This window comes from Macaca thibetana, chromosome 5 (assembly GCF_024542745.1).
Source record: "Macaca thibetana thibetana isolate TM-01 chromosome 5, ASM2454274v1, whole genome shotgun sequence".
NCBI classification, from domain to species: Eukaryota; Metazoa; Chordata; class Mammalia; order Primates; family Cercopithecidae; genus Macaca; species Macaca thibetana.
In genome coordinates this window covers 117,686,554-117,701,572 of record NC_065582.1, presented here as the reverse complement: position 1 = coordinate 117,701,572, position 15,019 = coordinate 117,686,554, and the positions used below count along the sequence as shown (strand labels likewise).

Sequence of the window (15,019 nt, the reverse complement as noted above, 5' to 3'; positions counted from 1 at the left end):
GAATAAAGCCTTTCAGAACTCCTATTGCTGGCTGAGGATCTGTGGGCAGGAAAAGCAACCATGCCCACAATAGGTATATACACCTAAAAATGGAAACCCAATGACATTTGTGTGATAGAAGGAGCTCAGAGAGCCACCCTGCTATCAGATGAATAATACCATATAGGAGGATGAGTTATGTTTTTAGGAATTGGAAAGAGAGGCAGCATTGTGTTCAGACTATCAATTTACATGTTAATGCCAAGAAAATGCATAGTATATTATACTATTTCAGATATAGCACATCTGAAATATACTATTTCAGATATAGCACATCTGAAATGGTGCCAGCTTGCCTGTAAAAATTCTAATTGTCTTTACTTTGTTCATCTCAGCCACCTGTATCAACAAATCTAATAGTAATGAGGAAGTCCGTCGAGATTAGAACTCATTTGGTTATATGTTCTAAGTTGTATGGGAAAATGAACACCTAATTGCACTGTGGTCAATTTTGGTAGATTTCCATCATTTTGCAACCTACCAGAGTAATAATGATATCTATTTCACCCTAAACCTGTAAAAAACAAACATTAAAAATAATAAAAAAAGGAAACTTCTAAATATAAAATGTGAAGTTATAGTTCCAAATCTATTTTTAAAATAAATTCTAACAATTAATTTAGAATTACATTTGATGACCTAATTTACCTGGACCCAGTTCTAAGTTGAGAATTATATTTCTAAATATAAATTTACCCAAAAATAACACTGATTAAGAAATAAATTATAGAAATAACTTCACAGGTCAAATAACTTATTAAGGTGTTTAAACTAAACATCTGCATTGTTGTGCTTAGTGGAGGAAGGATTATTTAAAAAAAAAAAAATAGGTGCCAAAGAAAAAAATCAAATTAATTGGTAACAGCTTTGGAGAAAGTGCAAATTATGAAATAAATCATGTTTTGAGTAAATAAGAATTACTATTCTCACTGCATAGCAAATATATTACATGACTTAAGCTATTTATATTAGGATGCTTTATTTTGATACATATATGCTGTTAAAGGGAATAAAAACCATCCTTATCAGCAATGGAAAATCTTATAATCAGCAAACAAATAAATAAACTTCTATCAATCTGCATACAAATGATAATTTTTAAAAATATTCCTTTATTTGATCACCAGTCAGACTAAATATTTTTTCAAGACTTATTTAGCACTTTTATTTATTTCTTAAATTTTTCGCTAGTATGTTTCTCATTTATCTGTTTTATTATTTTATTTCTCAATATGTATAAATTTTAATAAGCTATGTTAATCATATGTTATAATTACTGAAAACATTATCTCCTGGAGTTTGTCTTATAGTTACTAAATTGTTTTTGAGGTAAATTAACTAAGGTAGTAGGCTGCTCTTAGGTCTTTTGCTCAAAGTTATTAAATGTATCTGACCATTTAATTTTGGAGTCCTTGAGTACTTTTTATTTCTCTGCCTGCACTTAACTTTTGGTACTTCTCAGAACCTTTATTATATGCTTTTCCAGGGGGGATATAAGCTACATCGACTTCAAGCTGTGGCCAAGTGCTGATGACCCTTACTTTTATATTATCAGTCCGGCTATCTCCTATGCTCTAGCCAGATTCCTGCAAATTGCCATCTGGGTGTTCCCTACTCACTTCAAATGAAAGAAGTCCCAAATTATATCTGACAACATTTTCTACCCTCAGAAATGTGCTTGCCTAAAGTTAACAGAAATTACCATCCAATGTGATAGGCTTGAATTTGCTTGGTTTTAACTACATTCCTCTCCTCTCTACTCCTATGTCTTTTAAATCTACCATTTAATCTTCTTTCCATCTGACACTGCACTGGGTCAGGTGCCATTTTCTTTATCATAAGGAGCATGTTTTCTTTCCAATGCTTAAAAACTGTCTTTGAAAACGAAATAAGCGTATGGAAGTAGAAGGGTAGAATGTGGATATCAGACGCCAGGAAGGGGAAGGGGAAGGGAGGAGGCGGAGATGCTGGTTAAGGGATACGAAATAACAGCCAGGTAGAAGGAATGAGTTCATGTGTTCTGCAGCACTGGGGATGAATACGGTTATCAATAACTTCTTGTGTATTTTCCACAAGCTTAGTAGAGAGGATTTTGAATGTTCACAACACAGGTAATAAATGTTTGAAGTAATCGGTATGCTCATTGCCATGATTCGATCATTATATATTTTATACATGTGTTGAAAGATCATTCTGTATTCCATAAATATGTACAATGAATATGTGCCAACAAAAAAAAATTAAAATCATCTTTGTAAAGTTCCCATTCTAATCATTTTTTCAATTTATCAAATCAATTCTGAATTCTTTGTGAGAAAATGTAATTAAGACTAATTGTTAAATATGCAAAATAAGATATTGAGAAATATGTTCATTAATATTTGTTTTAGGATCACTCAAATATTTGAATTTTAGTAATAAAGTAAACCTGTATTTCTGTGTTTGGTAGCATAAACAAATTTCTTCTTAAGTTAGGCATTTTGATGGGGGCAGCAACATCACAAATGTTTTTGATAAAATGACCTCACAATTAGGCTGATACTCTTATGTGTGGTTACATTTAAAATCAAGGATATTTATAACCCTTGTGCTACTAGACAGTCATTCCAGATTCCTGACAGAAATCAGCAGATGATAATAAACAGTCAGACCTTGACATTATTAAATGATACATGAGACAGTTATGCTAATTTAGCCTTTGACTTATCCATCATTTACCATCCAAAAGTCTCTTTTGAAGTAAAATTGCAGTTCTATTACTTTAAAAATGTGGCTGTGCACATATTTTTTCATTAAAAAGACATTAACTTTTCAGAAAAATCACTAGAAAATTTAATCTCTATTTGATTCTGGAGTTCAAGGATAAATAAAACATGAACTGTATATTTTACGTCAATTAATTTTACAAATCACCCTTCACCAAGATTTTAAGAAAAATGATTACCATTTATTTTATTTATAATATGTGAAGAAAGCCTATCTTTTTTATATTATCATAGTATATATGTTTTATGTTGAATTTTGTAGCAATTGGAAATAGCCGTGGATTTTAAAGACAGTAATGCTAGTTATCATTGCAATAGTAAGGATAAAAGTTGGACACTGGGACATTTTTTAAGCTATTCTATACTAAATTTGTGGTGTTGGGGGACTGATTCTGTTTTGCTTTATACAGGTGATTAAAGCAGTAGAGGAAGGCTATCGTCTGCCAAGCCCCATGGATTGTCCTGCTGCTCTCTACCAATTAATGCTGGATTGCTGGCAGAAAGACCGAAATAGCAGGCCCAAGTTTGATGAAATAGTCAACATGTTGGACAAGCTGATACGTAACCCAAGTAGTTTGAAGACACTGGTTAATGCATCATGCAGGTACAAGGCCAGATCCAAATGATTTTCCAGAATGTAGCTAATACAGATTGATGTCACAAATATTTTATCAATTAAATCATTCTTGTATAGACATTACTCTATGAATCTATATGACACTAATTTATTTGGATATTTTTTTTTCATGTTACTCTCTTACAGTGAAGAAATACGTTACTAAATTATACTTAAAATCACCTATACCTAATCTAATAGTGTAAAATGCCAGTTTTCAGTAAAATGAACTGTAGCCATGTTCAGTTAGCATTAAAATAAATAAATAAATAAATAAATAAATAAATAAATAAATAAATAAATAAAAACTTAAATGTGTGTATTTTCATGCACTTTGGAGGATAGGTGAGGATGAGGAATATAAGATTATAACATAAGAAAAAGCCAATTAAGCACTGATATATTTTAAACCTGAGATATCTAACAATAATTACTCTGATTTCTTTAGAATATATTTTAGTGTTCATATTTTAGAAACATTGACAATTTTAGGGACCCTTTTGCTCTTATCCAGTTGCAGACAGATTTTTGGTTAATTATTTAGTGTGTAGTTTGAATGAGATTTAAAACTGATGAAGGAGTAATCTCGTGGAGAAAATTTATGTGAGTAAATGAGCATATTTTTTACTTTTCTGAATAGCACATGAATGCATTTAAATAATGTTTCATATATGTAAAGCATGCCTTTTTCTTTTTCTGAAAAACAGAATTATCTTCTCAAAAAATAAATCAGTTTGATTCTGTACTAGAAAATTTACCAGATTGTTATTTTCACTATGATTGAGGCAGTTGTCTATTTTTACAAGAAAGTGTTATGTTAGTAACTAAATTGGCTGCCTATTAGCATGCTCTAAATGAGAAACAATGTGTTAATAAAGTTAGAAAAGTTCTATGATTCCGACATAACATTTGTTTACTAGATGAAAAGTCATTTTAAATACAAATGATGAATGAATTTTCAAACTCTGTTCAAGCATCATTAACTTCCTGTGGTAACAAATGGAGAATGTATCTTCTTAGCAGTTATTCCGTATGTTGTTCCCTAAATATCTGCTTTTCAATTGCTCATTGTCACATAAAATACTAAGACTTTCTCTCATCTACCTGTTTGAATTATATTACATTGTCAGAAATGGACATATGAAAGGAGTAAATACTTAATGTTCTAAATTATTTAATTTAGATAGGCATCATTATTATAGCTTGAGAGCATTTAAAATTTTCTAAATAATTTTATTTCATTATATGCAAATATAAAGGATTCAGCTTTCTAGGTTTTGTTTAAACAGGTTTTGTTTTAAGACCAAATTTACCACTCATTGCCTTTCCTTTATTCAGTCTTCTGCACATCCTGACTGTAGAAATTGTTAGTTCCTGGTCCATTGTCTCGCCCTTTCTCCATCCCTACTTATGTCACAAGATTTGATGACTTCAGTAACCATGTAGATGATATTCCAGTATCTCTAAATGTCTTGAATTTTTCTCCTTCAATGATTTTATTCTCAAATCTACCTTGTACTCTCCTTTCCATGCTGATATTCTAGACCTTGCTATTATCAAAATTGCAATTTTTTCATCATTTCAACTTCAAGATCTTACTCTCCAACTGTTTCTTTCTGCAATTCTCTAACAATTCATGCCTAATGGCTGAAAATCACTATAACTTATTCGTTTATTCATCCAACATCTATTTACCTTTATACTCTGTGTCATGCTGTGGGCTAGGTGCCAAGGATACAACATTAAGCAAATAGACCTAAGTATTTGCCTTTATGAAGCCAATGCACTGTTGGGAGAGAGACGCTGAACAAAATAAAAACTTCAAAACCAATTGTGTGTTTGGTTTTGGAGTGGAGAGTGAGAATTGAATTCAAGATGAATACTAGAAGGTTAGATTGATTGTGCAGGTGAGATATGATGATATCTTGAAATAAGGTGGTATTAATATTGAATGGGAGAGAAGTGGTTGGCTGTACAATACATTGGAAGTTGAATAGATGGTATGCACAATGATAGGTTTTGAGAAAAATGAGGACAGGGAAGAGGTGGACTGTGGCATCATACTATAATGGGGAGGACTTCAGGAGCACACAGATGTGGAGAAGATGAGGAGTGTGGTCTTGGACCTGGGGCCGTATTTCTCTGAGAAATATGGAGGCACAAAATAGGCATATGGATACAGAAGAATCTTAGTCTGGAAATAAAAATATTTAAAAAACAGATACTTTTTAAAGACATGAAAGTGAGTAAAATTATCTATAGTGGAGTTATAGCCTAAGTAGAAAAATATAGGGCCACGTCCTGACTCCTTTCGAGTTTTAAAGTCAGGAAAACAACAACAACAACAAAAGACTAGCAGGCAAAGGAGATTGAGGAGAATCCAGCAGCGCACACACACACGCGCGCACACGCGCGCACACACACGCGCACACGCGCGCACACACACAAGCACAGAATTGTGATTTAAACAATGTTGAGACAGAGTAGGATTTCAAGAGTGAGGTGGGAGGTGGTAGTGGTGTTGGCTGAATGTTTCCAAGAGGTCAGTCCTTTTGTACTTTGGAAAATGCTCACAGATTTTGGCAAAAGAGAGATCTTTGCCCATCTCAACTAGAGTAATTTTTATAAAATTGATTTTGAAGAAACTACATGCAAGTGTAAATGGAATGTGAGAAAGTGGAGAGAACCTAAGTAGAGAGAAAAGTATTTGTGTTCTTTTTCTTATAGTTGCAATTTACTTAAGTAAATTTCACATGTAAATGATGTAAATTTACCTGATGGGTATGTAAATTATTTTTAATATTTAGTTCCCTTTTGTCATTTTTTCTGATTATTTCCTTAAGATACATTTCTAAAAGTCATCATCATCATTATATCATTATTATTATTGGCAAAAGAGTGTGAATGTAGTGTCATTAAAAGTGTCTATTGATTTAGTTGATTCTATTAAGTTTTGTTTTGTATTTGGGGTTACATTTTGTTTTTCATGTTCTACCACTCCTAGGTGAATTAAGAAGCACTCTATTTAAGAGTATAAAACAAAGAATAAATAGTTCCTTAACTTCCAGATAAATTTACTTAAATGAGCGTAAGTTCCTCTAGCACGTCTATAATCGATTGGCTTTGCACAAATTATCCCACGTTTCTATAGTAGGTAGTATTTTTCTTATCTTCATAAACAAAGAGTAGTATATCTAAATCACTACATGGCAAGTTTTTAGTAGAAAGATTTTTAGAGGAATATTATGTTTACAGCAAAATTGAGTGGAAGGTGCAGAGATCTCCCACGTACCCGTTAAGCTACACATTATGTAGCCTTCCCACACCGTATTATCAGCATCAACCACCAGAACAATACATTTACTACCATTGATGAATCTGTTTTTCCACATAATTTTCAGCCAAGGCCCATAGTTTACATTAGAGTTCACTGTTGGTGTTGTACGTTTTACAGATTTAGACAAATCTGTCCACCATTATACCATTATACAGAGTGGTTTTATTATCCTAAAAATTCTCTGGGTTCATCTATTAGTACTCAATAAAATTTTTAGCTATTGTGTTGTCTTACGTAAAATTTACTTATTAGTAAGTCCTCATGTTAAGTCCTCATTAATTATGGATAAAATAATCTCAGTAGACTGATTTTGTGTTCTCCTGTGTTGTAAATTATTTTCTTCCATGTTAGCATTTGCGTATTTCTCCACTATAAATATACTTACAGACTCAAAGATCCATTAAATATAAGTTAACATTATAGTAAATTTTGTTATGAAAGAATTAAATTGTTACTTTTAATATTTATGTTTTATGTGTTTTAGAGTATCTAATTTATTGGCAGAACATAGCCCACTAGGATCTGGGGCCTACAGATCAGTAGGTGAATGGCTAGAGGCAATCAAGATGGGCCGGTATACAGAGATTTTCATGGAAAATGGATACAGTTCAATGGACGCTGTGGCTCAGGTGACCTTGGAGTGAGTAATTTTTCTGATAATTTTTACATAATTGCTGGGGCAAGAAAAGTTGTTCAAAAACCAATTTGGATGAGGTCAAGGGAAATCAGTTAACCTTTGTGGATGTGTGGCAGCTCTCAAAGAAGCCTCATCATCTTTAGCCTGTATTGTTAACAACTGCATGGTTAATGCTACGTGTGACCAGTATCTTTGCTTGTTTGCTTCAAACAAATAACATTGGCATATTTGAATAATTGGAATAACAGCTCCTTGGCAAAATACTGGTGTTTTGTGTTGTGGAAAAGATGTTTTCTTGACAAGTTTTTTTATACTGGTATCTATGTTTTATGAATGTAAATACCAAACAAAATAAACTGTAAGCACAATTGGTGTGGCTAGTCTTACATAAGGACCAAACATATTTGTACATTTCGGCTCTCTACGATGAATACCAAGGTAACAACAGCTTAAACAAAGCTTCCTTGGCAGGATCTCATTTAATTTCTAAGTGGTGCACCTTACATTCTTGCAATCTAAGAATGTATCAGATCCTGCCTCTGATTTGTTATTTGGTGCAATCTCAGTGGAACCAATTGTGCCGTTTTCTGTTTGCACGTTTAAGATAAAATTTATCAAATCTTATTAAATAAAAATCACTAAAGTTAAATATTAAATTATTTAAGGTTGTAAGTTGTTTGTATTTTATTATATACTCTGTACATGTGGTTGTTTTAGCCTAATTGTTATTTGTGAATAACTGTCTTTATGGTGGTTCCATCTAGATTACATTAACATTAATGTTTTAGCCTGTGAATACAATGATAATTTACTTCAAATTACCTGCCAATTCAAAGGTTAAAATATTGTAAGGTTTAGAAAATGGTAGAATATTGTGAAGCACTAAACCATAGTTGTTATTTCATTTCGACACATGATATGAACATTGAGCAGTTCTCATTCACCATCTCTATTATTCTGGCATTCTTTGATTCATTGAATTCACTGCTCCTCCCCACAAAAGGTAACAGGGTACCACCATTTATCACCAATTAATTTCTCATTCTCAGCATTCTCTTTCTTCATACCGATAACTAAAAGGACCTGAAACCAGCCACTCAGCTTGCTTTCTTAATTTACTGAATCTCATTCTCATGGTCCGCCAAATCATATCTACTTGATGACACATATGCTTTGTCCATTATTTCTTTGGACACTCAAGGAACTCATTTGTGCTATATTTAAAGTAGTATACTGAAAAATTTGCTGATAATTTAAAACTATTTTTACATGATTGCTATTTAATTTTTCAGTAAAAATGGTCATTTTAATTTATTAAAGTCATTTGTCATTTTATATTAAAATGATATTGTAGGTATTTCTTCTACCCAATGTCAGATTACTTGTAAATATATAATAAAATGATTTGCATTAAACAATGTCTCCTTTTTATTAAAATAGCACATTTTCTGTACATAGATACATCTACTACATTTTTGCTTCTTCCTTCAAAAAATAGTTATAATCACAAATTATAGTTTTTGCATTAGTTACTTGTGTTTTACTTATATCTTTGGGGGCCCAAAATACTATAAATATGTTGAATATTTTAGCATTATAGTTTCACATTTTTCTTATTCCTTTTTTTTCTGTTTCTTTCCTATCTGCTCCTCTATCCCCAAATGCTCTTTAGTTTTTGTTTTCTTTCAAGCACTAATAACCTCTTATGTCTTATCATAATGATTCTTCTCCAGCTTATTTCTTCTTGCTGTATTGCCTTTATTCAAACATTTTGCCTTTTAATTCATTTACTCTGCCCAGAAGAGTAAAGTTACATTGGGAGACTTACCAGCATTTTCCCATTCAGAAAGTATTGGTCTCACTATGGTAACTGCTCCAAATTCTCAGGGGTCATAATCATTAATACATTTCTTCCCAGGAATTGGGCCCACAGATCCTAACTCCAAGAAAGCTGTTTTTTGGGGGAGAGTCCAGGCACTTTAAATTTAACTACATGCCCCCTTGTTTTCTCTGCTTTCAACTATATGTTTTTCAACTCTAAAAACATTTATCAAAACATTAAGTCACTCAAGTAATCAATTACTTGTTTGGTCAAAAAATTTTTTTAAAAAAGTTCATCTGTTCATTTTGCCTACTCTCTTCCAAAAAAAAAAGTCAGTCATTGCTAAGGACTAGTGGCAAAGGAGATGGGATTATCAGCAAAAGAAAAAGACCAATTCTCAAAACACCTTGATACTGATTTTTCACACATAGTCTTTACCCCATATTAATTTTATGAAGGCTGTATAATAAAACAATAAAATATAATTTTTAGAGTTATGGTCAAAAGATAATAGAAGTTGAGAATGGAAGAATACATTCATAGCTGTTGTAAATACTTAGGAAAAATGCGAAAATCAATTCATATAAAGCAAATAGTCCAACTGCCATATTTAGAAACTACATTGTAATTTGTGACATCAAATTTGTTTTCAAAGTGGGCTTAGAAGAAAGCAATAAATATACAATTTTCAGAACTACATACTTTTGTTAAAAATCTCCATCACTTCACTTGTATATGGATTGTTGCCAGTATGTGCATGTATAGCTAAATATTGAAAGGTAATGAAGAACTTAGAGGTCTTAGAGTCAAAGCATATTCATGAAAGTGGCTTTCAATCTTAGATGTGTTTGTCTGCTACCCTTTGTGCCTAAACCTTGCTATTCTGTGTTCAGTATTCATATGAAAACAATTGTGGCAGTAATGGTGCAAACTATCTCATCTTGTATAAGTGCAGTGGATTATTGTCGATAGGGATAATTGTGAGCGTGAGGTGAGTTGAAAATTGAATCCAAACATTTCAGTTAAGGACAGAATCACAGCTACTTTTTAAACTTCTTTTCAGCTCAGTACTGTCAACCTTTGGTTATTCAGAAAAGGAGCAAAATCCAATAAATTTAAATATTACACCAATTGTATGTCAGCTGAAGAGGTTCCTGTTATCAGCAGTTACTGGAATAGAGTCTTAAACTAATAAGATGAAAGTTTTCAAAATCCAGAGCCAAAATCTTTACAGATTAATACAAATAGATTTATTCACTTATCAATAAGTCATTACGCATGATTTATTATACACTTAAAGTACACATAGGAGTACCTACTGTCCTCTGTATTCTAGCCTCACAATGTCTCATCCATTGAGAACCATTAACAGACCATGGTTAGATCTCTTCTTGCCAAATGTAACATATGTATCTTGTACAATATCTATATCATTGATTGCTAGGGTTCTGCAAAGTTAACAAAAAGAAAAGGACAAACATACAACTGCATGATAAAACTCTGACAAAAGCAATAAATATTGAAGTTTAGGGAATATTCATTAATCTATCTTCTCCCTTCTCCTATTCAGCCAATGTTGGTTGGGGCTAAGTACCAGTGATATGGCTGATATGGCTAAAAGGCGTGTAAAGTAGAAGGGAGAAGAATGAGCAAGAGAATGAATCATCTGTAAATAGATTAATTTAAGCCTGAATAATTAAGAGTTGATTCTAACATCAACTATATACTTTTGGTTATTCTATTTTCATTCTGCCATTTTAGCATCATTAATATCAGTGTTTTTCCATTGTTTAATACTATTGAATAATGTTTGAAAAAATACTGAAATGTAAACCCAACAATGACAGTTCATAACATTTGGAGCTTTTCTAAAAGTAATCAATTTTGTCAACAAAATCCAAACTATCTTTTATGTAACAATGCCAGTCTCATCATGTTTAGATTCATAAGCCTATATCAAAATGTAATTCGGTATCGCTAGAATTGATCTTCAGTATTACTTAAGATTATACATGATCATGATAAAATTTGTGTAATACTCATAATGGGAACACACTTAAGACATTGTGTAGCTATAACATTTTCTACTTAGAAAAATGAAATTTAAAAATGAAATGCATATCTTGTACTATTTCCAAATTATTTTTCAAAAATTATTGTACATAGGGTAGCAATATCATTATTTTTATTTCCATGAAATTTATGTAATTAATGCTAAGTTGAGCACTTAATATGTGATTTATGCAGTAAAATGGGAATTATTGGAAATAAAAAATATGAGATTTAACTACTTAAAAGAAAATACTTTAAAGTATTTAGCAATATTTGAACAGTTATTTAACCTTTAAACATCTCCTAATACGGTGTTAATTCTCATCTGTAGTGTTATTAAAAGATATTAAGATGCATTTCAAAGAAACTACTTAGTTGCTGAGAACAATTTTAACTTGCATAAATAATCTTATCTCTCCACGTTTTCACTGAAAATCACATTGTAAAAAGGTATATGTACGTTGCATGCATTATTATAGTTATCCTGTCCTCTAAATCTCTGCACCTTAGTTTGACAGTTTTTCAAATAACACGTCAGATTTAAAGAAAAACAATAGAATATCATGAGAGAAGACATCATTTATTCCGTATGTAAAATTCAGTGTTTTGTTTCTATAATTCTATTTCTCCCCTGGAGAGATAGGGTTTAGGATGAGATGAAAAGGAAAGACAGAGAAGTAAAAAGAAGAGGAGAAAGTGCCCTTTGACATTCATCTCAAGGGATAATCAGATAATAAATTGTTCTTGAAATAAAATTTTGTCCTTAGTTCACTGTTAAAATTCAAACAAATTTAACTTGATATCTGTAAGTATGAAATGTTCTGACAAAATACAAATTTTAATTTTCTATAAACCCAAACGATACCCACACTTATTAATCAAATAAAATTCCTCACAATTCTTTGGTATGATATAGTTATCATGAAAAATTTAAACTGCCAAAACATTGAGCGTGCTAGAGTCTTTCTTGTTCTCAAGTCATATCCAGAAGATTAAATTATATTGTTATCTAATGTATAACAAGTTAAGACACTAGAAATAAAAATAAGTTACTAGTGATTTGATATCCTTTAGACAAAACCAAGATTTGGAATATGGAAACACATACACATTTCAAATTTAAATTTTGTGATTGTATGTATAAATTCCATGTTTGAAGGAGAACTTATAAATTCTTTCAAGTCATTCAGAATAAACAGTAGTGGTTATTTTCAAAGGCTCATTCCTAATAATTCCTAATAATTAGCATAGCAATCATGAATTATGCGTTTTAAGCCTATATATTATTACAACCTTATTTCCAAATCTGGATTCATTAATATTTCTTATGGGTTTATAAAACATATGATAAAACACATGTTTTAAAACTTTGTTTCTAGTCCTAATTAAATTATCCAGCAGAGACGGTTCTCGGGTTAAGAAAAAATGTTCATCATTTTTCTCTTGGCTGTGATCCAGTTTGCTAGTGAACACCCATGAATACCCAAATCTACGTAATTCTTTATAATTAATAATTTACTTGTGGAAACATGAGAATATTAGTGCATAACAGAAACTACCATGGTCATATTTGGTAACCATAGCCTCAGGCAAAGTACGTGTTTCGTTCCCTTCATTAGATATTTTCTTTTAGAATTTTGAATATTTTAAATTACATTTACAGAGTTCTCATTTTACAGATGAATAAATTATTGCATATAGTTTGAAGTGCTTTACTCAAAATCATCTCTTAGAATTATGATGAATCAAAAGTATAGACTTGGGTGTTAGGTACTTGATATTAGCCCTAACTTGATTATGCATTTGGCTGTGTTGTATAGCTAAGTAATTCAAATTATCTAAGCTTTTGTTTCTTCATCCATAAAAGGAAATTTAAAAATCTGTATCATACAGTTATTGATATCTCTAGCATACAGGACATATGTCTATTAAGTGTCACAAATATATATGTGTCTAAATTGGTGTGTGAATATGGTTATAAAATGTCACCAATTAATATGTGTGGAAAAAAACATATATATATATATATATGATTCTCAACCAGGGGAGATTTTGCCACTCGGGGTAAATTGTCAATGACAATTTATCTTGTCAAAATGAAGGCCTGGTCGTGGTGCAGTGCTTCTGGTATATAGTGGGCAGAGGCCAAGGATGTAGCCGAATATTCTACAATGCATGAGACAGCACCTCTACAACAAAGAATTATCCAGCCTATAACATTAAAAGGTTCAAGGCTGAGAAACTCTGGTTTAGTTGAAAAGAGACAAGATTAAACTCGTGTCTCTTATATTCCTCGTTTGGTCTGTAATTAGCTACTTTGTAGTCTATTCCATTATTAATAATAATGATTTTGTTTCAAAGCTAATTTTACTAATTTGTAAGTTTCCCTTAGGATTGTCTTCCATGCCATCTCTACTGCTATTATTATTTTTATGTTCCAATCTGGTATCTTTTAGTTGTAATAATTTTTAAGCTTACTGATTAATATTCATATTCTAAAAATCAAATATGTTTCCATCACAAATATCAATAGCATTTTTTTTTTTGGTGGGGGTAGCTACTTGCCATTTCCTAAAACTCTCATAACAAATAAAGAAACCATAAAGGGAAAAGAAAACTAAAATATTATTTTCAAAAAAATATTTCCAATACTAGTATGCACAGAGCCTTGGCATCCTTTAATTTCTGTTCTCTGATAATTACGAGTTTTCGTTGAATTCAAAGAACAATTAAAACTATTCAGTTTCTACCTGTAATGATTCTAATGTCTAATGCAATTAATTCAATAGAACTCTAAGAAAATCTGAAATTAAAACACATACTGAATGGAAAAAGGTTCCACTTTTCACATAATGTGTTCAATAAGGTAATTACCTAGAGAAATCTAACATGGCAAATATCTTTGTCATTTAGGATTTTGAATTTTTGATGCTTATTTTTTCATGTAATTAATGCTTATCATTTGCCAGACATACCTGACAAATACATACTTTAGGGGAATAGCATTCCTCAATATCCTGTAAAAGAATGTTGAAAAACCATGGCTACTTGTCTTGAGCTCCATAATATGTTATTAGTTTAGAAATCTAAATATTTGTAATTTTATTTTGAATAATAAGCATGTTGAAAAAAATGCACAGAAGTATCTTGATTGAAAAGTGTTCTGAAAGCGTGTAATCTTCAGCATGCTGTAAATGCCAGGAGAGCTTGGATATTGTTTGATTTAAAAAAAAAAAAAAAAGTTCTGGTACTTTTAGTATAAAGTAAAAAACAAAAACAAAAACAAAAAACATAAAACATTGTTATAAAAGCAGTGTAGTGGTGATTATCTCCAAAAGATATCTATTATATAAAATGGCTGTATAGAATGAGTCGTTTTATGACTTTGGTTTTCAACTGCTTAGCTATAAAATATTGAAAGTCTATTTTAAGCTTCTCTTAGCAAAAAAAGTGCTAATGCATATTGTAGAGCTGGAGTTTCAAAACTTTTCAGTGAAATTGTATCTGTTAACTCTTTATTGGTAACAATGTGCAAATTTGTGTTATCACCACTCTGAACCACTAAAATAGTGATGTCCACAAATGAGAGCAAATATGTATTATATCATTCCTCATTATAAATATTTTTTGACTACTAACAGATTTTGGAGGTATAATTTTAGAGCCTAACCTTTAAAAAGTAGACTCTGTATGTCTGAATTAGGACTGTAATCTAACTAGTGTCTGCACTGTTTGCCCCTTTGCCAACATG

General features: G+C 31.3%; 1 protein-coding gene across 7 annotated transcripts in view; it reads left to right on the top strand.

The window, feature by feature from the left end:
• The window catches only part of EPHA5 (EPH receptor A5), a 349,515-nt gene that overhangs the window by 329,766 nt on the left and 4,730 nt on the right, over window positions 1–15,019 (top strand). For 6 of the 7 annotated variants that reach the window (XM_050792668.1, XM_050792666.1, XM_050792667.1 and 3 more), the window contains 2 exons: window positions 3,215–3,408; window positions 7,242–7,397. In XM_050792668.1, coding sequence (XP_050648625.1) covers window positions 3,215–3,408; window positions 7,242–7,397 — 350 coding nt within the window. Of the gene's footprint in view, window positions 1–3,214; window positions 3,409–7,241; window positions 8,709–15,019 lie in introns of those variants that run through there. The other variant, XM_050792670.1, reaches the window with a different exon arrangement.